We start from the raw sequence: 25,704 nt of genomic DNA on the forward strand, positions 1-25,704 counted from the left end.
TGCAATCACCACCACATCACCCACAGCATCCCAGCATCGCAGCATCGGGCTCCCTGCTGAGCAGGGAGCCAGTTTCTCCTTCTCCCTCTGCTGCTCCCCCTGCTTGTGCTCTCTCCTCTCTCTCTCTCATCAGTCGATCTGGAAACCAGCACCCCTATAGCCCTCAAGAGAGGCACAGTGATGAGGAACTTGGAAGTGCTGTTCAGCCCCAGTCGAACCTCCAGGGGGCTGTACCCTGGTCAAGGTCCTAACTGGACCCTAGTGGACCCCCGTCCCGCCCCGGTTAAGCCATTCCCAAACTCCAAACCCTCAGACTCGGTGGGACAGTAAATGCTTGTTGGTTGAAGCCACCAAGTTTGGGGGTGATTCCTTATGCGGCCATGGATAAGCAATACATACCTTTCTTTCCTGCGTTTTCTTTTCTCTCCATTTCTGACTCTCTTTGGCTGTCTGTGCCTTGACTGTCTGTTCCAAATTCTTTATCTGAATGCCTGTCTTTCTGACTCCACGCTGTCCTTTGATGTCCCTTGGTCTGTTTCTGGGTCTCTCTCCCTCTCTCTGGGTCTCTGCCATCTCTTCCTCTCTGGTGAGCTCTTTCTCTGCATGAGGCTCTCTACTCAGAGGGGGGTGTGTGTGTGTTTGTGTATGTGTGTGTCTCTTTCTCTATGTTTCTGTGTCTCTCTCTTTGAGTTTGGCTGTTGTCTCTCTGTCTTTGAATCTCTTCTCAGTTTCTGTTTCTCCCCACCCCCACCCCCTTGGCCTGGCAGCTTCTTCTCCCTTCTCTGACCGGTGGGATGGGCGTTTCTGTTCCTATGGCCAAGTATGTGTCTCTGTACGTCTCTCTGTGCCTCCACCAGTATCTCCCCTTCTCTCCTTCTCTCTCACTCTGTCTCTGTCTCTCAATGTGTGTCTCTGTACGTCTCTCTCTGCCTCCACCAGTATCTCCCCTTCTCTCTCTCACACTCTGTCTCTGACTCTGTGTCTCTGTCTCTCTCCTCTCCCCCCCCCCCATTCCCCCGCCTCCCCGTTCCCCTATTTTCAGCACGCAGGTCTCCCTCCGCCATGTCTCCCCGCATCTACCTCAGGCTCCCCTTCCCCTCCTAAGCCTCTGCAGTCCTTCGACCTCACCTCGGCTGCCTCCCCTCGGCCTTCCCGGCTCCTCCTCCCGGCGCTCGGTCCCTCTCCAAGTCTCTGCCTCCCCCTCCTGGTCAGCTGCCCGCACGGCACCCCGGTCTCCCAGGGGATCCCTCAGCCCCGTTAAGGCGGCCCCCAGCCCAGGCCGACTGGAGCACTGGGCGGGGGCTGCAGGCGCCACGAAGGCTCCAACCCGGGTCCGCACCAGCCGGGGTACCCCGGATCCTCCGGCACCAGCGGCCTGGAGCACGGAGACCTCGGAGGACTCCCCCAGCTCCACCTTAAGCGCCCCCCCTTCTCCCTTTTGCGGAGGCTGGGAACTGCCAGCTCCGGGCCCCAGGTGTCCAGCCCCCCCCCACCCTTACATCCCCCTCCCCCGGCACAGCTGGAAGCTGGATATTAGCCCCCAATGACCCCTCCATCCTGCCCCTTGGTCTCTCCCCACACCAGTCCGAGGACTGTTTGCTGCTGTGAGATCACTCGCCACCCCTCCCCCCCCCCAACAACAACGGCAAAAAAATTAAATAACACCCAGAGAGAGATCAGAGAGGGAGGGGGAGGAGGGAGCGAGGATGAGGGAAGAGAGAGACGGCGAAACAGGAGAGGCAGAAGAGGAGGAGGTGGGGAGACTGGGCGAGAAAGAAGCAGGAGAGGAGGGAGACCGGGAGGAGGAGAGAGAAGCAGGATGGAGACATGGAGTTAGGTGGCTCCGGGGAGCTGAAGAAAAGAGAGCAAAGAGGGGGTGTGGATTAGAAACCAGGAGGTAACCCCGGGGAGAAGCAGGAGGCAGAGAAAGGGGTAGGAAGATCGGGAGGTAGAGGGAGGCTGGAGGGTTGGGGAAAAGAGAAAAGGAAGGAGAGGCACAGAGAGCTGGGAGAGCAGGGAGTGTATTTGGGGGGTCTCAGTTCCCTGCTGCCTCGGTGTTTGGGGAACTGGACTCCCTGTAGGGAGGAGAGGCAGGCTGGAAGTCCTGGAGGGACAGGGTCCCACAGAGCAGGGAAGGAGGAGCTGAGAGAGGGGCCAGGACGCTGGGAGGGGGTTGTTCAGAGGCCTCCCAGGGATGGGGGTTGCTGCTCGTCTGAGCGTTCCTAGGGCGCTGGTACTCTGGGCCGCACTGGGGGCGGCAGGTAAGGCCGGGGGGTTGGGGCGGGAGCCCCTGAGGGAGAGGTGGGGGTGGGGTACCAAGGGGAGGGGTTCAGGCTGCTCTTTCCCCAGCTCACATTGGACCTGCACCTGACCCCGAGGACTGGTGGAGCTACAAGGATAATCTCCAGGGAAACTTCGTGCCAGGTGGAGCCAGGGCGGGGACCCAGGACTCGGGGCTGCAGGGTGCCTCCTTCCTCAGACCCAGGAGCCCTGTCCTCCTCGCAGGACCCCGGAGTCCCAGCCCCTTCCTTCCCTCTCCCTCCCTTCCTCCCTCTAGAGTCGTCCCAGCCTCTGAACCCCAGCAGCTCACCACGGGACATTATATATGCGCATTTCAAGTAGTGAGTGGGAGTGAGTGGAAGGAAGGAGTGTGGGGGTGCAAAAGAGAGTGTGGGGGGTTTGCAGGGAAAGAGGCAGGTAGGTCTGGCTTGTGCTGGGAACCAGAGGCTCATTGGTCACGTCCCCTGCCTTGACCAGCCCCTGCAACTCCTCTCCCCCGGTACATTCATTATCCAGCTGTGGGACAAGGGAGAGTGAAAGAACTACAACTCCCATGGGCTCTGGGGCAGACATGCAGTGGATGGTAGGCTGGCAGCACTCAGGCCTGCTGGGAGTTGTAGTTCCTTCCCCCAATGACTTAATTGAAGGTAGATTTGGTTAAGGAGGAGGCTAGATGATCTTTGGAAACTCCTCCAAAATTCTTCTAGGACCCAAGATTCTGGATTCCCAGCCCCTTCCTCCCTCAGACCCAGGAGTCCCCATCCCCTACCCTTCCTGTCCTGGGATCCGGGAGTCCAAAACACAGCCTTCTCAGCAGATCCCAGCTTTGGGATCCAGTCCTATCTTTGACTCCCTTTCCTCCCTGCCCCACCCCTGCCTCCAGGGCCTCCCTTCTGGGGCTTAGTGAATGCAGCCTGGAGTCTGTGTGCTGTGGGGAAGCGGCAGAGCCCTGTGGATGTGGAGCTGAAGAGGGTCCTTTATGACCCCTTTCTGCCCCCACTGAGACTCAGCACTGGGGGAGAGAAGGTAAGGGGCCTGGTGGGAGGGTTCACCAAATCCCCTGGGGGTGGGCACGAGTGGGGGTGGGGTGCGGAGGTGGAAGGCCCCCCCTGGGTTAAGGAGCCGTAGACAGTGGGTAGAAAGGAGGCTCCTTACACTCTAATATGAATCACCTGTTCTTCTTTATCCAAACATGGCTCCCTAGGTTTTCCGTGTCTGTAAAAGCAATGTTAACACAGACTGTTCCCTGGGTCAAGCATGGTTTTAAAAAGCCTGATCAGCCTGCTAATCCTCCCAACCACCCCATGAGATAGAGGCTATTGTTCTCATTTTAAGGATGCAGAAACTGAGGCACAGAGAGATTGAGTTACTTGTCTGAGGTCACACAGCTAGAGGGTCAGCACTGGGATTCAGACCCAGGTAGTGTGGTCCTAGCATCTAGGCTCTTGCGCACTTTGCAATTCCATTTCTTGTAAGAGTCAGCACCCCTCTTCACTCACCTGCCCCTGCCAGAAGCCCGGGGCTATTCCTAACCCATTCTTGCCTTCATTCCCCTGTCCATTCTGGGTCCTTTTTCATCTCCCTGCTCAATATCATTTGGATCCTGTCACTGTGTGTCTCCTCCAACTCCCCCACCATGAACTTGCCCCTGGATTAGTGCCACAGGGTGCTAGCTAGCCTGGTTCTCTGCCTTCTGCCCTCCATTCTCCATCCCACAGCTAGAGGGATGTTTAAAAACACAAAGCAGAGCATTCCACTCTCCTCTCAAAATATTCCTAACGGGAGAAGTAATACTAACAGATTTAAACAGCAAATACCATGCTCCAGGCACTGTGCCAGGTGTGAGATTTTAGATATATATAAATTTTATATGTATATATATAATATATATATTTATATATACACATATACATATAGATGTATTTATTTTTAATTATTTAAATAAAAATACAAAATATTCCATCATTGTCCACAAGGCCCTGTACCATCTGGCTCCTATCACCTCTCCGTTCACCAGGCACTAGTCCCACAAGCCCCTGCACTAGCACTGAAAGAGGCTACCTCAGGGCCTTTGCACTTGCTGTTTCCTCTTCCAGGAATACCCTTCTCTCCTTTGCAACAAATTCCTACTTATCTTTTGGGTCTCCATTCAAATGTCACTTTCTCATGCAGGCCTTTCCTCATCTCCCCACCCCCCATCCCAGTCTAGGCTGGGTTTCCCATGTTACCTTCTCAGAGCTCTCAGTTCTTCCCCGCTTAAGCATAAGATGTAATTAATTAAGCAGTTACTTACGTAATTCGTTATTTATTGTCTGCCTCGGTTCCGTGAGGACACGAGTTCCATGAGCCCAGGGTTTTTGCCTACTTGTTCCTTGCTCTCTTCCTGGCATCCATGGCACATAGTAGCAGCTCAATAAATATCTGTGAGTTAAATAAATGCACCGATATTGAGCACCTATCATGGGGCTAGAACAGACCCTGGGAAGTAAATGATGTTCCAGCTGTGCTGAATGATTAAATGCTTGGTGGAAGCAGGAAATGTAGGAGTGGAACACAGGAGGGAAAAGACCTTCCCTCTTTGTCCCTGTGATGGCTTCCTCCTCTCCTACAGCTTCGGGGAACGTTGTACAACACTGGCCGCCATGTCTCCTTCCTGCCTGCGCCTCGGCCCGTGGTCAATGTGTCTGGGGGTCCCCTCCTCTACAGCCACCGACTCAGTGAACTGCGACTGCTCTTTGGAGCACGTGATGGAGCTGGCTCTGAACACCAGATCAACCACCAGGGCTTCTCTGCTGAGGTGGTGGCCACTAACCTCTGACCCTTGACCTTCACCCAGAGCTGACCCAATTCCTCCCACCTCACCTTTCTCTTAATGCTTCACCCCACCCTCCTTTCCAGAACCACTGCCCCCCACCCAAGCACTAATCTTTAACCTGCCTTGGGACCCTGAGGGCCCAGAGCTGCACCCATTCTCTCCTCCCCTTCTACTGGGGGGACCCCACTCTGTGCTCCCCTCCCAGGTGCAGCTCATCCATTTCAACCAAGAACTCTACGGGAACCTCAGCGCCGCCTCCCGGGGCCCCAATGGCCTGGCCATTCTCAGCCTCTTCATCAATGTGAGCCCAGGCGAGATCCCAAAGGATGAAGGGGAATTCTGGAATCTGGTCTGGGGAAGAGGGAGTCTGGGTGGCCCAGATTCCTGGGTCCTGGGGGAGGGAGGATTGGGAGCTTAGACTTGGGACTTTTGGATTCCTACCTCCTCACCTTGTACCCCCACACAGGTGGCTGGCAGCTCGAACCCCTTCCTCAGCCGCCTCCTTAACCGGGACACCATCACCCGCATCTCCTACAAGAGTAAGTCCTTGGTGCATTGGGGGGAGGGGATGGGGAGCTGTGTGTGCACAGGAGGGGAGTTCAAGAGGGGTCCTGCTCCTCACTCTAGCCCGGTATTGCTGCAGATGATGCCTACTTTCTTCAAGACCTGAGCCTGGAGCTCCTGTTCCCCGAATCCTTCGGCTTCATCACTTATCAGGGCTCCCTCAGCACCCCGCCCTGCTCAGAGACTGTCACCTGGATCCTCATTGACCGGGCCCTCAATATCACCTCCCTCCAGGTGACTTCTGTCTGCCCCCTCCAGCCTGGCTAACCCGTTCCGTGGCCTGGGCATCGCTCTTGGCCTCTTCTACCCTCCTTCCGCCTTACTTTTCTCCTGGGCCGAGTGAGACCCCGCCCACCTGCCCCAGGGGCGGGGCTTTCCTCTGTGGCCCTTCACCGAGACCGCTCACCGTTCACTCACAGTTTCCCACCCGCTTCCGCCGCAGATGCACTCCCTGAGACTCCTGAGCCAGAATCCTCCGTCCCAGATCTTCCAGAGCCTCAGCGGTAACGGCCGGCCCCTGCAGCCCTTGGCCCACAGGGCCTTGAGGGGCAACAGGGACCCCCGGCACCCCGAGAGGCGCTGCCGAGGCCCCAACTACCGCCTGCATGGTATGGTCCGGTCTGCACCCCTCCCCGCACGTCTTGGTCTAACCCGCCTATGTGTCTCCCCTTCTTTTCTCAACATGATATAGTCCTACCCACCCCTTTGACGTTTCTGTACGGTCCAGCCTCCTGAGCTCGCACTCGCTCTTTTCTCCCTTCTATGTGTCAACATGGTACAGTCCACTTCCACGCCAGAGACCATTGCTGGTCCGTGATTTGTCTTTCCTCTCCACTGCTTGAAACTTGCAACTTGGTATATAACCCGAGCTCCCTGGCTTCCCACTGGGCCGTGGTTTTTTATTACGATGGCTTTCCAAAATGGTACAGCCCGGATCCCTTCCCTGTTTCGGTGTGGTACAAATCTCAGGCTGTTCCGTAATCTGACACACACCCCTTCCTGAAAATCAACATGGTACAGCCTCCTCCCCTTCCTGCTGTCTCCCCGAGCTTCGACCCTGTGATCTTACAGCCACTCAGCTAGCTTCTCAACGTGGTATGGCCCAGACCCTCCTACCCCCACCCCATGAATACCTTCGCGTAGTTCAGTCTGATGCTGAAGCTGGACGTCAACCCTCCTAGTCCACCCTCCTGCTGCCTCCTGCTGGTTAAACCCAATGCCGGTCCAGAATCTGACCGTTTCCCCCAGTTTCTCGACCTGGTACATCCCGGCGTCCCCTTTCGCAGCCTCCGTGGTAGAGCCCTCCGCGGCCCAGCCCCCGACTCCTACGAACCCTCTTGCAGGGTCCAACCTCTCGTGCCGTAAACTAATGCTCCCCCACCGCTGTCGTCTGTCTTACAGTGGATGGTGCCCCCCATGGTCGCTGAGACTCCCCATCGAGGATTGTGCCTGTCCTTTCCAAGCCTCCCAACACGGGGAGGGGAGTCACCCCCAAAACAAAGCTATTAAAGGGACAGAATACTTCCTGTTTCTTAGTGGTCTGATTCTAGGCGCGGCGGGGAAACATTTGGGTCGTGAAAAACAGCAGCCTTCTAGAAACCAATCTCCGTCTTCCTAAACCGCACTGCTCGTTTTTTTTTTGTTTTTTTTTTTGTTTCCGGTTTCCCAAAACCGTCATTTAGACTGGCGGCTCCTTTAAGCCGCGGCTCTTTTACTACCCCCCACCCCAACTCACCCTCCCCATCGGGCAGCACGCGCAGAGCCATGTGCTTCCCCCTCCCGCCTGCCTCATTGGCCCGAAATGGGTCACGGTCCCGCCCCCAGTGCCGTCTCCCATTGGGCAAATGTAGGTCAGGGTCCCGCCTCCCACCTAAAGGCACTGCAACTTCTCGCACGGAACCCTTCACGCGCCCTCCCGGGCCTCGGCGGATCCGGGGGTCCCATTGGCCGTGCGTCTCGAGGGGTCAAGACGCGATTGGCCCGCGCTTTCAGCCGGAGGGCGGCACGCGGCTGGGGTCCTCGGCCCAAGCAGCTAGCGGGGGCTAATAGGAGGGGTGCGCGCTGTGGCGTCGAGTGTTTTGGTTTGGCTTTTTTTTTTTTTTTTTTTCCGCGAAAGAAGTTTGCGTTGGCCACGCCTCAAGGAGGCCGCCTCCTCTTGCCCCCTCCCCCGCCCCACACCTCTTGGTGCAGATTGCAGAGCGCCTTCCGCTGAGAGAGCTGCAGATTTTGCAAGAGCAAGGCTCGCCCACCGTGTAGAAGGAGCGCCTTGTGTCCCCTTGAACTCTGGACTGCAAAGAACCCGCTGCCTGATTTGATCAACCCCTCACTCAGACTGCATGGTCTCCAGGGACCCTCTTGAGTTGCACGTTTCTGCACCGAGGACTGCAAATCCCCGTCACTCCTAGGATTTGCAGTGTTCTGGATACTGGAGGCTCGCAAGCTACGCTCGCCCGCCCCTGGGCAGGCACTCGCCCGAACCACTGGAGTGTGCCTCTAACTGGCAGGCCGGCTCTTCGCCTCTCCATGAGCCCCTGAGCCTGCGGGCAGGTGCCCGGTGATGGCGCGGCCCGTGAGCGACAGGACCCCGGCCCCCCTGCTGCTGGGCGGTCCAGCCGGGGCCCCCCCTGGCGGGGGAGCGCTGCTTGGGCTGCGGAGCCTTCTGCAGGGGACCAGCAAACCCAAAGACCCAGCCAGCTGTGAGTTCTAGCCCCCCTCTATCCTAACCCGGACACCCTACTCCCTCAGGGATTCAAGTGCTGGGACGGGGGGCTCCTCTTACGTGTCGAGAGTCCATCTTCCAACCGTCATCTGCCCAGTTACTAAGGTGTTTAGGCCCCTAGATCTCTCAGCACCCAGGATCCAAAAGTACCTGCGCTCAAGCCCGTCCAAGAGGAGGACCCAGGAGTCCCCCCAGAGTCCTCCTCTCCGAGGACCTGAGAGTCTGGGCCTAAGTCCCCCCCCCCCCGCATTCTTTGGTCCTGAGCGTCTGGACCCCTGGGGTCCAGGGAGGAGGGAGGGGGTGTGTCTGATGCTCACACGGTAGTGACACGGGCTTGGGCGGGGCCTCCTGGGGTCACATGGAGTCTAGGGATGAGGAATGTGCCCCAGGAATAGAGCCCCTTCCTGCCCCTTACATAGTGTGGGGGTGGAGAGAAGAGGCCACAGTGAGCAGGGGGGTAGGCTACAGAGAAATTACAGAACTGTCATTTTTTCCCCTCTCACCTGCCCAACCCTCCATCTACCTCTGTCTGAACTTCCGTCCCCCTTCTGTGTATCTATCCCTTCTCTGGTCTGTGTCCTACCCCTCTCTGGGTCCCTATCCTCCCCTCTTTCTGAGTCTCTGTCCCTCTCTCGGTTTCTGTCCCCCTCTGTCTGTGCCGCCCACGTCTGTGCCTTCTCTCTCTGGGTCTCTTCTCTTTGGGTCCTTGCCTTCTCTCCTGTCTCTTCCTCTTCCCCGCCTGTTCCCTCTTTCTTTGGATCTCCGCCCTGTGGGTCTCTATCTCCCCTTTCTTCGTGTATTTCTGTCCTGGGGTCTCTTGTCCATCTCTTTCTTCTCGCCCGCTCATTCCCTGGCCTGCAGGTCTCCTGAAGGAAAAGGAGCGCAAGGCGGCTCCGCCTGCAGCCACGGTCCCCGGGCCCGGCCTGGAGACGGCGAGCCCGGCGGATGCCCCAGCTGGGGCAGTGCTGGGCGGCGGGTCCCCGCGGGGGCGCCCGGGGGCCGCACCTGGCCCGGGTCTGTTGGCGCCGCTGCTGTGGGAGCGGACGCTGCCGTTCGGCGACGTGGAGTACGTGGACCTGGACGCCTTCTTGCTGGAGCACGGGCTCCCGCCCAGCCCGCCGCCCCCCGGCGGCCCTTCACCGACGCCCTCCCCCGTGCGCACGCCCGCACCCTCCCCGGGGCCGGGTTCCTGCGGCTCAGCTTCCCCTCGTTCCTCCCCGGGGCACGCCCCCACCCGGGCTGCCCTCGGGGCCGCGGGCGGCCACCGCGCAGGTGCGACGGCGGGGGCGGGGCAGGACCCTGGAGGGGCGGGGCTTGGGCTTCAGGGGCAGGGCTGTGCCGCACTTGGCCGGGGACCTTGGGGCTGGGGTTGTGCGCCCAAATTCTGGGTCCACGCAGTAGCGAGATGTTGGGAGAGGAGGCCGGATTCTTTGTCCCGTAATGCATCAGAGACTGGGTCTCCTGGATCCATTGGAGATGAAGGACTTGGGATCTCAAATTCTAGGAAGCCTTTCCTGTGGGGCAGTAGTGAGGACTTTTCTTTGGGACGTGGTGAGAGAAGGTCCGGATACTCGAGGAGCCGGGATTGGGATCCCAGAACACCGGAATTATTTGCTGGGGAGTGAAGTGCACTCTGGAATCTGGGCGCGGAGTCAGTGGAGTTGGGGAAGGACTGCTACTCCTAGGCCCTCTATAGGAGAGAAAGCAAGGTCTGGGTACAGACTTCTATTTTACCAGGACATAAAAGACTGGCACCCCTAGCTGCTGGATCCTCCCGTGGAGAGGAGCTAGGGCCCGGGGTCCCGGAGTCGTCTAGAGGGGAAAAAAGATCTTCATTCTGGGTCTTCTGTTGCAGCGAGGACCGAGAGCTTCCTATGTTCTTGGGAGAGGAGGGGCTTGGGAATCCCAGAATCATGTGATCCCAGTGGCGAGGGAGAAGGTCCAGGGTTCCGTTTGTGCCCATGTTCCCCAGACACCAGGAGGGCCTGGATCTTTGGAGCTTGAGAGGTTTGAGCTGAGAGACCCCAGGGGGCAAAAGGAAAAGTGTGTTTCCTCGGGCACTTGGGGGTCTCCACGGGCAGACTGCAGGTTGGGAATTCCTGGACACACCTGCCCCTGGCCGGACCTCTGGGCAGAACCGGGGCCCCCCCTTTCCCAGCCGCACATTCCCGCGCCACGTGAGTCCTCTCCTCCCTCCTCCCTGCTCCTCACTTCGCGCAGGCGCGGTCACACAGAGGGGGGCGGGGCCTGGGGAACTAGAGGGCGCCCGTGGCGGGGGGGGGGGGGGGCGGGACGGGAAAGCTGGCGCCCACACGTGACTGGCCCTGAACCTGTATCCTCAGCTGACCCCGGCATGCTCGCTCTTAAAGGCACAGTCCGGCCGTACCCCCTCCCTTGAACCAGCCTTCCCCAAACCTCATTCATTTCTGCTTTTCTTCCTTACCCGTCTGGGCCAGTTAGCTGTTAAGCGGCGCACCTGAAGTCTTTTCAGTGCACTGGATTTCTTTCTTCTGAACAGCCTTGGGGTCTAGGCTTTGGTCAGGGATTCAGTAGGCAGGATTCAGGCTAGATAATGGGAAAGGAGCTAACGCTGCAAATCTGAAGGCCTGGGGTTTCAGAAGCAATAGAACAGGCTCGTGTGTTACTTAGGGCGTGTCAGTTGTCATTGGGCCTGTTTCCCTGTTTGTGAAAGTGGAATTGGTTCCATGATGTCTAAGCACCTTTGTAGCTTCGGGAACCTTCCTGTTTTACATTAGAGAGGTTAATCTCTGGAGGGCCTTGTGGTGGATCTCATTAGGGCCTTCCTTGTGGTCAAAGATATACCTGAGCCGGGGGTACTTTGAACCTCCCCCCCAAGTAAATACACACTCAGGAAGCACATTCTGTTTCCCCAAGGCCTGACCTCCCGGGACACACCCAGCCCGGTGGACCCAGACACGGTGGAGGTGCTGATGACATTTGAACCTGACCCAGCTGATTTAGCCCTGTCAAGCATTCCCGGCCATGAGACCTTTGACCCTCGGAGACATCGCTTCTCAGAGGAGGAGCTGAAACCCCAGCCCATCATGAAGAAGGCTCGGAAGATCCAGGTGCCAGAGGAGCAGAAGGTGAGCCCTGCCGGATGTAGGCTGCAGGCATGGCCCCTACAGGTCCCACAGCCAGGGATGGCCCTTTCCTCACAGACAGGCCTGGGCTTTTCACTGCGGTTAGCTCTCAGGTTCTCTTAACCTCCAGCCAAGCATCAGTCGTCCACAGCCATGGGGCACAAAGGAGACCAAAGTTTCAGCTTGAGATTTACAAAGATGGTATCATTGTGGGACGCAGACTCAGCTAGCCCTGCTGGAACCACTCCTACAGGCTTGGAGCTTTGACCAGGCCCTGTTGCTAAGGACAGCATCTCTTAGCAGTAGCATCAGTCTGTTTCTTCTGAGCCACTGCCTGGGCTGGGTCTGGTCCTTTGACCTCTGCTTTGGGGCATTCTGCAGGGTGCTTCCATCTGCCTGGGATGCAGACTTTGCCAGCCCTGGGCCTTGTTTTCTGGGCCTCGGCTGCTCATTGATGAGAGGCCTTGAGTTCCCATTAGCAGCCAGAGCCACATTCTGATCTGGGCAGTGAATTTTTTTTTTTTTTCTTGCTGCTTTGCCAGTTCTAGGGTCTCCCCTAGTAAGGGGTGCCTGGGCTCCTCTCACTGGACTTCACCATAACTACCTGAAACACTGAGGACTGACCTGTAAACCCAGTCTAGACCAGTGGTCTAGACCTGTCACAGGGCCTGGACTGGATTTGCCCTAGTAAGTGGGAACTAGGCTTTAATGACATGGGGGGTGGGAGGAGAGCATCTTGTGGACCTCTGTGTGGTCCTCGTTCCTAAGGAGTGGTCCTCCTCCGCAGCCAGATTCTAGGACTGGAGAACTCTAAGTGTAATGGTGTGGGGAGGCTTCTTTGCTGAGGGACAGCTCTTCTAGCAGTTGGGACCCATGGGGAAGAAGGCAGCTCTCTGGCCTCTATCCAAGGCCAGAGGGTCCGAGACAGCCACAGTTACTGGAACCACTCAGATTGCTGGGGAAGGATGGGGTTGCCTTGACAATGAGGTCAAAAGGCCCCAGCTCTGGGATTTATGGGACACAAAACCCCATTGCTAGGGAGCCTAGGCTTTCCTTAGCAACCAGGATCTGAGAAGGTGGTACATAAAGCAGTGCTTTTTACTGGAAGAAGCCCTCAGACCCTGAAGGCCCCGTTGCCAGGGAACAAGCATCCTTAGCAACCAGGGGCTAACTGTAGGGCCTTTGTCAAGCAGAGTGGTGGGGTCTGCTTCGCACAGTGGAAACATGGAGCCCAGTGGCTTGGAGTGGGGAGAACTAGCTCACACCTTAGTTGTTGCTAGGGGCCTGCTGCCCTTAGCAACCAGACCCTTGGGTACTCATCCTCGGAGAGCCCTGCTATCCTTTGCATCCCACTTGCTGGCGTGAAGCATCCCAGAGGGTCTCTTAGCTGTCCTCTGGTCCTTGATGGCACAAGGAAAGCTGCTCCCCCTGGCCCTTAGTGCCTTCTCAAACCCCACCCTCAGGATGAGAAGTATTGGAGCCGGCGGTACAAGAATAACGAGGCAGCCAAGAGGTCCCGAGACGCCCGGCGGCTCAAAGAGAACCAGATATCAGTACGGGCGGCCTTCCTGGAGAAGGAGAACGCCCTGCTGCGGCAGGAAGTGGTGGCTGTGCGCCAGGAGCTGTCCCACTACCGCGCCGTGCTGTCCCGCTACCAGGCCCAGCACGGAGCCCTGTGAGGCTGTCCCCCGCCCCTGCCCGGCGGCCTCGCTCAGACTTGCGCCCTGACGTCCTCTTCCCTCCCCGCCCTGTGGCCCACCCGCCGGCCAGCTGGGTGCCCAGGGACGTGATGATGCAGATAAATACATTTATATTTTTAAGAAAAAGCGAGCCTCCCCCCCCCTCCCTCGCGGGGGCGGGGAGGGGCCTCTGTGTGTGCCCCTGCCACTTCGGGGACCCCATCCTCCCACCGCCTCCGTTAACACATCCTGAATAAATCTTGAGAACCCCAGAGCCAGCTGTTGTGGGGGAGGAGGCAGCTTCCTGGCCCCAGTTCAAGGCCATTGGGTCACACTGGCCGCGGTCTGTGGGCAGGTCTGGGCTTCGGTCCATAGAAGGCAGGAGCTACTGGAAGCGCCTAGAATTGGATCCCCCCACGAGCTGCCGGATGCAGAAGGGGCGACGGTCTGAGGAATGAAGCGACTGCCTTTATTGCATAGACCTTTTCAATTGCTTTGAAGATGAGGGTCAGGGGACGCACAAGAGACAGAAGACTGGAGAAAGGAGTTTCCCCGCCCCCACCGGCGGGGGAGGGGGGCGCTGGGAGGAACATTAGTGCAAATCCGAGCGTCCGCCCCGGGGAACCTGCCCCTCTTGGGCGGATTGGCCAGTTAAGTGGAGGCACCGGAGTGGATAGGGCGAGACCCGGGCCTCCCCAGCCCGTACGTGCCAGGTCCCGTCATTGGACAACGCATAAGACAGTCTCCGCCCTCAGCGGACCTGGCCTCCCACAAGCCGGAAGCGAGGCTCTGGACCGCGCCCTGCCCTCATTGGTCAGGCACTACCCTCGGGGCCTGCCCGTTAGTCGGTGACCGGGATGACACCGACCCCCTGGAGTTAGAGCCACACTCCGTCCAACATTACCTCTAGTCCCCCGGGGGCGCGCAATCCTGAGACGGGGCAGGGATTCCTGCGTATGGGGCCTGCGCCCTACCTCTAGCAGCTAGGCCATGCCCCTAGACCAGGCTCCGCCTCCTCGGAATGTCGGCCCCGCCCCTGGCGGGTTGCAAGCTTCGTTAGGTTCAGGGCTCCCGACTGCGGCGGTGGCCGGGAGGCCCGGTGAGCAGCGTACCGAGGCCTGGGTGCACCTGCGCCTGCAGCGGCCCATACTCCACCTGCTCTCCGTCCACAGTGAGCACGCCGCGAGGCGTGAGAGGCTCGAGGCGGAAGGCACGGGCCGCAGCATAGCCCAGCTGCGGACAGCCCAGGCTGAAGTGGCTGCCTCGCTCCATGGCCAGAAAAAGGCGCAGTAGCGCCGCGCGCGAGATGCCAGCACGCACCCAGCACAGGTGCACCAGGCCATCGTCAAAGCGCGCATGGGGGGCTGCCACCAGGTCAGCCCCCAGGTGGCTGGGTGAGATGGCCAACATGAGCACAAAGTCGCCCTCCAGCGTCACCCAGCCCGGGGGCAGTGGAGTGCCCAGAGGAGGGAGCAGGTGGTCAGGTGGGCCCCTGGCAGAGGTGGCTCCCGGGGCAGCTCCGGGGACATCAGGGATGGGAGGTGCGAGCCCAGAGGAGGCTGTGGTTTCTGGGACCCCCTCGGTGATGGGTGACAGTAAAGCCTTAGGGGAGCTAGGTGGTGAGGGCAGCAGCGGGTCTGGGGACAGTGGGGCATCTCCAGCCCCACCCCAGTCCCCAGCCAACTCTGGGCCCCCGCCATTGAGGGCCAGGATGGGCAGGGGCTCAGGTGAGCCTGGCGAGGTCAGCGCAGGCTGGGGCAGGGGCAGAGGCAGGTCAGACACCGAGCGATGCAGGGGTGAGTGCGCCACAGGCGGGGCCGGTGCCGGCGCTGGGGCCGGGGCAGGGGCCAGGGTCAGCTCTGACTTGGCACGGGGTAGGCCTCGGGCAGGGGTGGGAGAGGCAGGTTCTACAGCAGCGGGGAGGTAGGAGAGGCGTCCGCGGTAGGTGTGCAGGGTGGCAAGGCCCAGCACCGTGCCCAGTGTGAAGCGGGCGCTTCCCAGGGCCCTGAAGCGCTCGCTCTGGATGTCCACGTCGGACACGAAGCCCCAGGCAACGGCCAGGAAGGAGAAACAGCGGGAGCCTGAGGCCAGCGTCACAGAGAGCAGGTCCAATGGGCGGCTGCCGCCCCGGCACAGCAACAGTGAGCAGTTGAGCAGCAGGTCGACACCCAGGGCAGGTTCAAACCTTCACAGCCAGAGACGGGCGAACACCGGCGGGGAAAGAGTAAAGGGGGTGGCATGAGAGACCCAGAGCACAGGGTGGCAGGAGAAAGACGCGGAAAGTGGGCACGCAAACAGCAGGGGGACCATGTGGCTGCCTCTGGATGGACTCTTCTGAGCCGGGATCCCTGTCTGCTCTCTCATCTGTTAAGCATTCGCTCAGTGCCCCTGTGTGTGTCCGCCACCGTTCTGGGGACAAGGGACACAGCCAGGAACAGACAGGCAGACATGTCTGGGGCAGGGGCGCAGTATGGGGAGCATCCCAGCCAGGACTGATCAACCTGACTGACCACAGAGCACCTGGGGGAGATGTAAGGACAGACGTGCCAGGTTGCAGGAGGGCTCACCCCTCCCCTTGCAGTGCTGGGCTGGCGGAGGCAGGACCCCACCTACCCCCCATGCTGGTTCACAGCTCCAGCCAGGGCGTTGCCCGAGCCACAGGGGAGGATGCCCACGGGTGTCTTCACAGCTTCTTCCCAGTCAGGGCGGTCTAGGAGTCCGTTCAGCACCTACAGGGTGGGACAGCGGCCACTTGGGTCCTGGTCCCAGGGCCAGGCTCCAGAGTCCCCCAGTGCTCAGGCAGGGTGCCCCTGCCCTACCTCGAACAGCAGCCCGTCTCCCGAGACTGTGACGATGCCATCCCATTCACTCAGGCTCAGTCCCTGCACCAGCTCCCGGGCGTGGTTCTGCCGTTCTGATGTGGGGAACCAGGAGGTGAGTCAGGCTGTTCCACTCTGCCCCACCACCACGACCCTAGCCCCCTCAGAGCCCCTACTTCCAGCCTGCCATGGCCCTTACCTGTCCGGATGAGGTTGAAGGACAGCCCGGCTTCAGAAATCATGGGCAGCACGTGGTTCTTACACCACTGCCAGGCCAGACCCCGCCCCCCAAAGGGATTGACCAATAGGAGCAATCGGGGTGGCTTAGGCAGCAGCTCAGGGGTGATTTCTGCAAAGAGAGGCGAAGGAGTCTACAGAAGCCACACACCCAGGCCCCTCACCTCAGAAGGCGAAAATGCAAACAGCCCCCAGTGGAGGGCTGGCACAGCCGCCTGCTGGGAACTGCCTGCTGGGAACTGTTTTTCTACTGGGCTTCCGAGTGTGCAGCCCCGCCCCCCTCTCCCAGGGGCCCAGACAAAGGCAGGACTTGGGAGGCTAATCCCAGTGCCCTTTGAACCCACAGGTGGCAGGAGGGAGGAAAGCTGTGGGTTCAACTTTCTTTATCCTCAAACACCTGGAACCCAGGATCAGGTTACCCCCTGTGCAAGGCTCCCTCACTGTCACCAGTGGGGCCTCCACCCAGCCAGCGGGATCCTGGAAGACCAAGGAAGCCTCCCCAGATGTGGACCCTTGAACCTTTACCTTCCTGGGCCAACTGAGGAACCTGGGTGGGGCCTCCGGCAAGAGCCTTCTCTGACTACCTGTCCCGGCACCACAGGCAGGATTAGATGCTGCCTCGGGGCTCCTGGGACGTCCTAGGGGACTTCTGTGGGGGCCTGTCACCCTGGGTGGTGACTAATCATGTCTCAGTCTGCTGCTCTCACCAGACGGGGAGCCTCTGACTCATCTGTGTGGTCAGGGCCCATGGAAGCGGGGGAGGGGACAGAGTGAAAAATCTAGGAGAACAGCCCACACCAATCATTCTTCTCTGCCTGTGGTTTCTCTTCCTTCTGTAGCCCATCCCTGTGCATCTACCACTCTTTCAATATGGACTGAGAGAGACAAGCCACAGACAGACACACAGGAGAGAAGAGACAGAGGTGTCCACACAGGGAAATCCACACAGACGCCAGGGTGGCCCTAGGGGAGAGCGGCTGCATAGTGCCTCACCCCTGTCCCCTGGCAGTGGCAGTCCACGGAGCAGACACATGAGTGCAATGGCCCAGCGCTGGGCCTCAGCGCGGTTCTCCTCGTAGGTGACTGCCCCGTCGGCCCGAAAGGTGCGGGCGGCTCTCCGCTGGCCCCCGAGGCGGCCCCCGTGCCGGCCCTGCGGGTAGGTGTAGACGCAGAAGTAGGCCGCCTGGTCTGTGGGGCTGCGGCTCCGCAGGGTGCAGCAGCCTGACACCTCGGCCAGGGGGACCAGGCCACCCCGGGGGCGGGCTTCGGGCTTCGGGCGCAGCCGCTGTATGTGCAGGGCCTGTGGGGTGAGAGTGAGGGCCAGGCGGGAGCCCCGGGCCGGGTAGGAGCCAAACTCGCCATGCAGGAGCGGGGTGCTTGCGGCCAATGGCAGTGGCGGTGGGGGGGCCATGGCCTCGGCCCTGTCCAGGGCGCTTCTAGGCCTGTGGCCCCAGCTCCAGGTCAGCTCCTGGTCTGGCCTCTGTGGGGAGGGAGGAGGGCAGGAGTCAGAGTCCAAGACCCCTGTGGCAGGTAGAGAGAAGCTGGGGGAGGGCCTGTGGACAGGAGACAACAAGGGGCGGGGACAGGCAAGATGGGAGCATCAGAGACAGACAGGCTCAGACAAGTGTGGGGAGACCCTGAGGACACAGGGCAGAAGCCCATTATACAGGAAGGCTGGCATCCTGGAGGGTGGACAGCCAGGCATGCAAATGTACATTCATTTATCCCCCAAATAATTACTCACTACCCTCTATGTGCCAATCACAGTGCTAGGCCCAGCAAACACAGCAGGGAACAAAGCAGACAAAAATCCCTGCCTCTGTGGGTTCATATTCTCACCGGAAGACAGAAAAGAGAAAGCAGTCAAAGAGTGTGTTGGATAATAAGGGCTTTGGAGAAATAGAAGGCAGAGGAGAGAGAGCTGGATAGTGGAGATATGCAGAGACAGAGAACACAACACACACACATACAGTTATCTCCAGATGGAAAAAGTTACACAAAACAGACATTCGGACACAGACAGAGGGATGAAGTCTAAGGGCCAGAGGAACTCCAAGAGAACAACCAGCTTTGATGAGATGAAACCCAGGATGAGGAGAGATAAACTTAGGAGAGTCACAGTTCAGGGACTCCAGGAGGTCCTCTGAGGGTCAGAAAGACAAAGGACAGAAAGAGCAGATAGGAGGGGCAGGATGGAGGGGTGTAGACAGCAGGAGAGATCAAGAAAGGGATGTGACATGGAGGAAATAAAGAGAGTTACAGGAGTCACACGCAGGCACCTGCAAGGGACAGGGGCCAAGAGCTGGATCCCAAGCACTGACCTGGGTGTCTGGCCGCCTGCTCTCCAGGGAAAGGGTGGGAGCTGGGCCTGAGGTCCCCTCCCCGGAGGCCTTCCCCCTGCCCTCTGCCCAGCTTCTGCCTCCTTCCTGCTCACCTTTGTTCCCCACCACCCCGCCCACCCAGCCAGCTGCCAGTCCTGTCCCTCACCTTCCCCGGCCCAGTACTGCACCAGACGCACCCCGATCTGTGGACTCACCCTCAGGAGTCACCTCTGCCCCCTGCCCCGGGCAGCTCCCTCTGCCCCGCCCCTAAATTTGCACTGAACAGCGCCCCCATCCCTGAGCTCAAATCAGGCTTAGATAGAGTCCTAGATTTCCTCCAGTACTGGGCCTGAGCCTGTCCCTAGGTCCTCAAGTCTCTGGCCTGGTCTCCATTCTCTCTACCCACCCTGGTCCCCCAGACCTGGGCCTGGGTCTCCATCCAAAGGTCCCCCCACCCCCAATCCATTATCCTGAATCTCTGTTTCCGGTTCCTCCGGTCTGGGTTCTGCATCCCCACCCCATTTCCAGAACCCAGTCCCAGACCTAGGTTTCCATTCCTAGATCCCTCAGTCCCGGTTTTGGTTCTCCATCTCCATCCCACACCCCTGGTACCCCAGTCCCGGCCTGCGTCTCGGTTCCTCTTGGTCCCGCGGTCCCCCAGACTCGGGTCCCTGACCCTACCCCCACACCCTCCTCACACGCCGAGTCCTCCTCCAGGCGGCCCCTCAAGTCAGCACCAACCGCCCCCATCAGACCCAGGGGTGGGGGGAGGGTGTGCATCCGCTCAGCCAATGGGCGCGCGGCCGGCCTGAGCCGCGCCAGTGAGGGCGCGCGAGGGGCGGGGCCGGCCAGCTCGCGAGCTTGGCGCAGGCGACCAGCCGAGGGAGGGCTTGAGAACTGGGCGGGGTATCGCGCTTCGCGAGATCGGCTGCCATAGAAAGTGAGGGCACACACGCAGCAGAAGCGGCGTCACGATCCTACAGTCAGGGCCGCTGACGCCATTTTTGTAGAGGGCAAGTGGTAGCCCAGCCCCATCCATTGAGTTTTTTGAAAGAAAAGAGGCAGGAGGGAGGAGAGCTTCAGCTGCAGTTACGGACTGACCGTACCACAGGTAACCAAGACCCAGAGCTATGCAGATGGAGTTAGTAAAAGAGACCCAGAAAAGCAGATTTAGAGGCACTAAGAGACTTAGAGAGTGCTGCCTGTTTTTTAGATAGTTACAGGAAGTCAGAGATCTATACAAAGACAATAGAATTGAGACCATGCAAAGTTAAGGACACAAGAAAACCCAGAAAATGATGGACACAGAGATGGAGGCTGATACTCCTGGAATGAAAATCCGGGAGGACAGGCTCATTATTCACCAGTTCTTTACCTTGGACTCAAACCAGAGTGGAGGCAGCATGACATGGACTTCTGCCCAGCGAATGACCCAGTAACATGGCAAGACAGAGACACAAGGAGAGAGATGGGGAGGAAGAGTATCTGAGAGAGACTTCTAGGTTAGGAGTGAGGGAGGAAGACGATGCTGGAGGACCAGAGCCTGAGAGGAAGGGAGCCTGGGAGACAGAAAGCAAGAATGTTGACAGAAAGGCATAGAGAGGGAAAGACATAGTGAAAGCGGAAAGAAAGCAAGGCGAGAATAGTATCAGGAAACCAAGAATCAGAATCGTAGAAAGACACATGCAGAAAGAGACAGGGACAGAGTTTGCTAGAAAGTGATGAATGGAGGACTTTCTTTTATTGTCAAACAACACACCTTGTTTAACCCAGAGTAGCAACAGTACCTGATAATATATGCCAAAGAAATACCCAGAAAGGGGGGGTGGGTGGGATGGGGACAGAAACCCAGAAAGAAGGAGAGACAGGGAAACGCACATCTTAGTTTGGGAGAAAGAAAAGCAGGCACACCATCAGACCGACAAAAAGGCTGGGACTCAAAGACAGGGACCAAGTCACTAAGGCAAAGGAACAGAGACGAGGAGGAAATTGTGTCCCATGGTGTGGTGATCTTAACTTTCAGAGGGACCCCTTACCTGGTCCCGCTGCTCCTCTGCTTCAAGGTTTCCATTCATCTGCTGGCCCTTGCTGTGTTACCACATCAGGAAGACCCTGGTCCTGGGCGGCAGGCCATGGGAGGGTGGTATTGGCAAGGAGTGAGGCCTCACGGTCCAGGCCTGGCCTTTGGTTCTGTGGAGGACAGGTGAATAAGTAGGAGCATCAGGGGCAGACTGTGGGCTGGGCTGGATGTGCTGGGAGGCCAAAGGGGCAGGGCTTCCCTGAGGAAAGAAAAAAAGAGGGGACAGGTCAGCCTCGCTACTGCTCCAGCCAGTCCATCTGGTCCTACCCAAGAAGGGCTAACAATAAGGAGTGGAGGCTAATTTGTATTGAGCACTTACATGCAAAGCATTGTCCTAAGCATTTATACTAACTTATGTAAAGCTGGAAAATACCCTATGTGCCAAGTCTATTATCCCCTTTTTGCGGATAAGAGAAGTAAGGCACAGAGAGGTTAAGTGACTTGCCCAAGGTCACACTATTGTTAGTACTTAGCATGGCCAGAATTTGAATTTGGTTACAGCAGACAAGACCCCATCTCACCATCTATGTTAGTGCTTCTCCCCAAATCTCCATCTTCCCTTACTCTCTAGGTCTCCCTGTCAACCCCCAAGTCTCCATTTCCCTCACTCTGGGTCTCTGTCCAATCCCCCTCAGGGCCTCCAATCCTCCTCCCCTCTGAATCTTTATCTCCTTCTTTCAGGATTTCACCCAATCCCTCTCCACCCCACACCCCAAGCCTGGGGCTTCAGTGCGCCTCCTTCGCATTCCAATACCGTGCAAAACCCTCACACAGAGTCTGTTGGACCACTCGAATCTCTCCGGCCGGGAAAAGCAGCCCCAAAGTGGTAGAGGCTGGGGAGGGGTCAGAGAAGGGGCAGGGGTAAAAGACGAATATAAAACTTGGAAATAGGAGATTCTCGAGACTGGGATGCAGCAAGAAGATTTCGGGTTAGATCTCAGGTAGGACTTCCCGAGCAGCGGCTGAGCCTCAGAAGCGCAGCAGGAGATAAGAGAGGTGAGCCTGATAAGGAAATGCCTGAAGCGTGGGGTCAGAGGTTTCCCGAGGTCCTGACAGGCCCCGCCAGCTCCGCCTCCTCACCTCCAATACGCGGCTGGCCGGGTCCTCCAGGAGCCACAGAGAGGCCGTCCGCATCGGGCCAGAGCGTCACCGTGAAACGCGACCTCCCAGCGCCGCGCGACATCTCTCTAGCTCCCAGAACCCTTTCTTCCGGAAGACTATCGAGAGCAGGGGTTGGGTAGGGCCAGAGAGGCCCCTCCCCCAACCTCCCCCGCCCCGCCGCCCTTGACGTAGCGCTTGTTCCCGGTGGGTTGTCCTTCCACTTATTCCGGAATCGCCCATTCGGTCGCTCTGTGATTCGCCATAGAGAGGCCCGACTCGAGTAGAGCGCCGCGTCGCGTCTGTGACGTCACGGAGGCGCCTCTTGATGAAGGCTTTCCCCGCCCACCCTGACAGTGTTCTCTCTTTCCGGACCTGGCTAAGCAGGAGGCGCCATCATGGTGAGTGTGCTTTGAGATGCTCCCGGCTCGACTATCCGCCGCCATCCGTCGCGGTCTTGGGCTGGGGGAGTCCAGGAGGGGTGCAGAGATGTCAGGGCTGTTCGAAGGGGAAGACTCCCGCGGTGTGTGGGGGGAGTTATTTTGGGAGCTCGAAGACCAGGGATGGGTCAGACTTACAGGCCTCCAGTCCCTTCCGTCCTCACTTATTATTAAAGCTCCAATTGAGTAGATGACCAAATGGAGGCGCAAGGAGGTTAAGTGATGTGACCGGGGTCGCAATGCCAGGAAGTGGCAGAGCCGACATTCGGACCCTGGCGTAGGACCCACATCCATGCTTGCCCTCTTGTCTTTTTTGTCTTCTCCACCCGGACCTGTCGCTCTCCTGGCCTGGAACGTTGGGTTCTGGGCGGGGGGCCGAGGAGGGGGGAGCTCGTCACCGTCCAGTGCCCCGGTTTTGCAGCCGTGGTCCCTGCCAAGTCTGTGATCTTGCTTTTCTTGGCTGTGACCCCAGTAACTTGGTCTGTCCCGCGTCACCGATGTGCGTTTGGGAAGTCGTAGGAAGCACGCATCAGAGGTTACTGCGTGCATGAGCTGTTGGAGAAAAGGGAGCTAGGAATAACTCCGTAGTTCTTTACAGTTCCTGGCACGGCCTGTTAGAGACCCTCAGGACAGCAGCCGGGGTCTGGGGGAAGCCGTGGCTTCCTTCGGTTTTCTCAGCTCAAGTGGGAAACGGCTTCATAAGGCTGCTGGAGTCAGGCAGGTTGTGCGCGGAAGGTTCTGGTCGTAGTTCTACATGGAGTAAGTTGCAAATAAAGGCTCTTTGCTGTATTTTTTAGGGAGGGTCTGTCCTTGGCCTATATAATCGGAAAATACCCCTTCTAAAAAGTGAAAATTTCTGAGTCGACGCGTCTGCTCTGTTAAGGCTTCTCAGGGTGCTGTGTGCCTTGTGCTGAAGGCTTTGAGTGTAGCATTCTTTTTTTTTTTTTTTTAATGTTGGGGTCATTTGAGGCTCAGAAGATTTTTTAAAGTCTCCTCGGGGTGGGCCTGGGGTTTGTTGTCTCTTCAGAGACCGGGGCCCTAGCACTTCCTCGGGGATGGGTAATGCAGTCGTTTTGTGGGGGTGAGTGATCTGCTAGGTCAGGTTTGGGTCCATAGTCTCTCCTCAACTCTGCAGGGAGTCGACATCCGGCACAACAAGGACCGAAAGGTTCGGCGCAAGGAGCCCAAGAGCCAGGACATCTACCTGAGGCTGTTGGTCAAGGTGAGGCTGAGGCCTGAGAGCCTTAGGCCGGGCTGTCCAAAACTGCAGCTTCCAGAACCGGCATTCTGGGCCCCAGGCCATTCCGGGGCCCTGTGGGGCAGGCGCACATCCATGGTTCTGCCCAAGGCTTCTGGGGTTCAGCGTTTTCAGCCTCTGGGGAGGGGATTTGGGGGCTCCCTTGGGCTCAATGGGGTGGAGGAAAGCCATAAAAACCTCGTCAGGCCAAGCCATGCTGTTTTGTCTTTCAGTTGAAGGTTGGGGGGTATGTGAGCCACCCTGGGTTTCCATCCTTCTTTTCTCTCCTCCAGTTGTACAGATTTCTGGCCAGACGAACCAACTCTACCTTTAACCAAGTCGTGTTGAAGAGGTTGTTCATGAGTCGCACCAACCGGCCACCTCTGTCCCTCTCCCGGATGGTGAGGGGCTGATTTGGGGAACAACCGAATTGTGTCTTAGAGCTGGGGTGGGGGGTTTGGGGGCCTGGGGGCCTGGCCATCAGCTGGTTGACTTCACCCCGTGGTGGGCACACCCTTGGGGTTGTAGCTGAACAGCGGTGGGTCTTTGAGTGGCTTGGACTTATCTCATTGTGACGTGAGGGTTGGCTGCGGTGGCTTTGTCTTGTGGGTCAAGTCTTACATGTCCTAAGTGCTCCCGAAGGAGAGCTCTGTTGAAGGCTCTGTGCTTGCATTGTGTCTCCAGGGTTTTTCCCTGGCTGGACTTGAGATCAGGCCTCTGCTGGCTGAGAGGCGAGGCGTGGGTGGCTTTATCCCCTTCAGGGCCCAACAGTCTGTCCTCGGGATGCGTGACCAGTGGGGTTGGATTTAAACGCCAGAAGGAGCTTCCTTAGTGTGCGTTTGTCCTCCCCACCAAAGATCCGGAAGATGAAGCTGCCCGGCCGGGAAAACAAAACCGCTGTGGTTGTAGGGACCATAACCGATGACGTGCGAGTCCAGGAGGTGCCCAAACTGAAGGTGAGTATGGAGTGGGCGCAGGGTCATGGTGGGTGGGCTGGCGCCCCGACCTGGCTCGTGTCCTCGCTCTCCTGATGATCTCTGTCACCGGTGCCATGAGGCTTGTGATGCCTTCCCAGTCCCCTCTTCCCTGGGTGAGGTAGGCGTCACACCTCCTGGTCTGGATGGCTTTTAGGATGGAAGGGGGATTGTCCTTGGCATTAGGCATGGTGGGTGTCCCCAGGCAAGAGCCTTCTGGGTGCCTCCTTAATGGCGGTGCTTGCTGGTTCTTGAGCCTTACAGCCTGGCTTCACATCTAGATTTCTTGGCCACTCAGTGGCCTGTGGACAGAGTCCTGGGTCTTTTTAATTCCTCTGTTTCCTTATCCGTAATAAGTTCAGGTTGTTGTGGTCTTAAGGGAGGTTTTGGACATAAACTGTTAAGAACTGCTATTGGCACTCAGGGAAGCTTTCCCTAGTGGCAGTCTTACTGGGCTCTGCAAGCATCCAAATGCCTCTGCTGGGCCAGAGCCGAGGAGAGGAAGGCCCCGCAGTCCCTGGGTTGCTCACGGGGTGGGGGTTCTGACCGTGCCCGTCCCATGTGTCCCCCAGGTGTGCGCGCTGCGTGTGAGCAGCCGTGCCCGGAGCCGCATCCTCAAAGCTGGAGGCAAGATCCTCACCTTTGACCAGTTGGCCCTGGACTCCCCCAAGGGCTGTGGCACCGTCTTGCTGTCTGGTGAGTGATGTTCAGTGGCTCCCATGGCAACTTACTGGAATTGGGTCCCTGGCTGATCCCATCTTTCCCTCCCTAGGGCCACGCAAGGGCCGAGAGGTGTACAGGCATTTTGGCAAGGCTCCCGGAACCCCACATAGCCACACCAAGTGAGTACTTGCCATGCTTCCGGTCCCTTCTGTTTCGCACTCTAGTCCAGCCGCAGCCTTCCCTGGAACTCCCCCACCTCGATTTCCCCGCTTTGTCCTCAAGCTGTTACTCCCCGTTGCTGAGATTGCTGCCAGGCTGCATCTCCCGCCTCCCTCTTGCCCTGCTCAGCTTTTCCAGCAACCTACTCAGTGTCCCTTCCCCGCCCCTTCTGATGTCCCTGTGCTGCTCTGTGAGAGCGAGCCACACCCTGCTCAGGGCTTCCTCAGCATTCCACCCCAGCGGGGCCACACTCTAACCCTCTTTTCCCTCCCCACAGACCCTACGTGAGATCCAAGGGCCGGAAGTTCGAGCGCGCCAGAGGCCGGAGGGCCAGCCGAGGCTACAAAAATTAACCCCAGATCCTGCGTTGTTATTAAAGATTTTGAATTCTGATGGTCCTCTGTGTGTTTCTGGGGGGACGGGAGGGGATTGGAGTGCATTGGAGCCTTCGAGGT

The 25,704-nt window shown here is 58.4% G+C and overlaps 4 protein-coding genes and 1 long non-coding RNA gene across 20 annotated transcripts; 3 read left to right on the plus strand and 2 right to left on the minus strand.

The window, feature by feature from the left end:
- Positions 1-1,707: 1,707 nt before the first annotated feature.
- Positions 1,708-7,189, plus strand: CA11 (carbonic anhydrase 11). Its single transcript, XM_082710492.1, has 9 exons — positions 1,708-2,261; positions 2,350-2,424; positions 3,164-3,306; positions 4,892-5,077; positions 5,301-5,396; positions 5,562-5,634; positions 5,739-5,893; positions 6,102-6,267; positions 7,061-7,189. The coding sequence occupies exons 1-9, from the start codon at positions 2,195-2,197 to the stop codon at positions 7,084-7,086; spliced, it is 987 nt and encodes a 328-aa protein (XP_082566618.1). The 5' UTR covers positions 1,708-2,194; the 3' UTR covers positions 7,087-7,189.
- On the minus strand, positions 4,570-6,313 carry LOC309852952. The gene is made up of 2 exons (XR_014305452.1): positions 6,077-6,313; positions 4,570-4,701 (listed from the first exon to the last, which is right to left on the minus strand). It is a non-coding gene; the product is annotated as an uncharacterized lncRNA (long non-coding RNA).
- Positions 7,190-7,295: 106 nt separating the features above from the next.
- DBP (D-box binding PAR bZIP transcription factor) lies at positions 7,296-13,433 on the plus strand. Of its 3 annotated transcripts, XM_082710493.1 has the most exons (4): positions 7,296-8,355; positions 9,240-9,650; positions 11,274-11,485; positions 12,946-13,433. In XM_082710493.1, exons 1-4 carry the CDS (start codon positions 8,217-8,219, stop codon positions 13,159-13,161), a joined length of 978 nt encoding a protein of 325 aa, XP_082566619.1. In that variant the 5' UTR covers positions 7,296-8,216; the 3' UTR covers positions 13,162-13,433. The 3 variants fall into 3 exon arrangements, with proteins under 3 accessions (XP_082566619.1, XP_082566620.1, XP_082566621.1); XM_082710494.1 differs by lacking the exons at positions 7,296-8,355; positions 9,240-9,650 and adding an exon at positions 9,707-10,555; XM_082710495.1 differs by lacking the exons at positions 7,296-8,355; positions 9,240-9,650 and adding an exon at positions 9,724-10,087.
- A 177-nt stretch (positions 13,434-13,610) lies between these two features.
- Positions 13,611-22,017, minus strand: SPHK2 (sphingosine kinase 2). Of its 14 annotated transcripts, none has more exons than XM_082710477.1 (7): positions 21,699-22,017; positions 20,575-20,728; positions 17,211-17,697; positions 16,180-16,329; positions 15,981-16,075; positions 15,775-15,890; positions 13,611-15,346 (listed from the first exon to the last, which is right to left on the minus strand). In XM_082710477.1, exons 2-7 carry the CDS (start codon positions 20,611-20,613, stop codon positions 14,224-14,226), a joined length of 2,010 nt encoding a protein of 669 aa, XP_082566603.1. In that variant the 5' UTR covers positions 20,614-20,728; positions 21,699-22,017; the 3' UTR covers positions 13,611-14,223. The 14 variants fall into 14 exon arrangements, with proteins under 14 accessions (XP_082566603.1, XP_082566604.1, XP_082566605.1 ...); XM_082710478.1 differs by having other exon boundaries at positions 20,575-20,817; positions 21,699-21,986; XM_082710479.1 differs by having other exon boundaries at positions 20,575-20,817; positions 21,389-21,702.
- RPL18 (ribosomal protein L18) lies at positions 21,985-25,642 on the plus strand. The gene is made up of 7 exons (XM_082710496.1): positions 21,985-22,117; positions 23,292-23,378; positions 23,687-23,794; positions 24,251-24,349; positions 24,940-25,063; positions 25,140-25,209; positions 25,527-25,642. The coding sequence occupies exons 1-7, from the start codon at positions 22,115-22,117 to the stop codon at positions 25,600-25,602; spliced, it is 567 nt and encodes a 188-aa protein (XP_082566622.1). The 5' UTR covers positions 21,985-22,114; the 3' UTR covers positions 25,603-25,642.
- Positions 25,643-25,704: the final 62 nt, after the last annotated feature.

This window comes from Mustela nivalis, assembly GCF_964662115.1.
Source record: "Mustela nivalis genome assembly, chromosome: 18".
NCBI lineage: Eukaryota > Metazoa > Chordata > Mammalia > Carnivora > Mustelidae > Mustela > Mustela nivalis.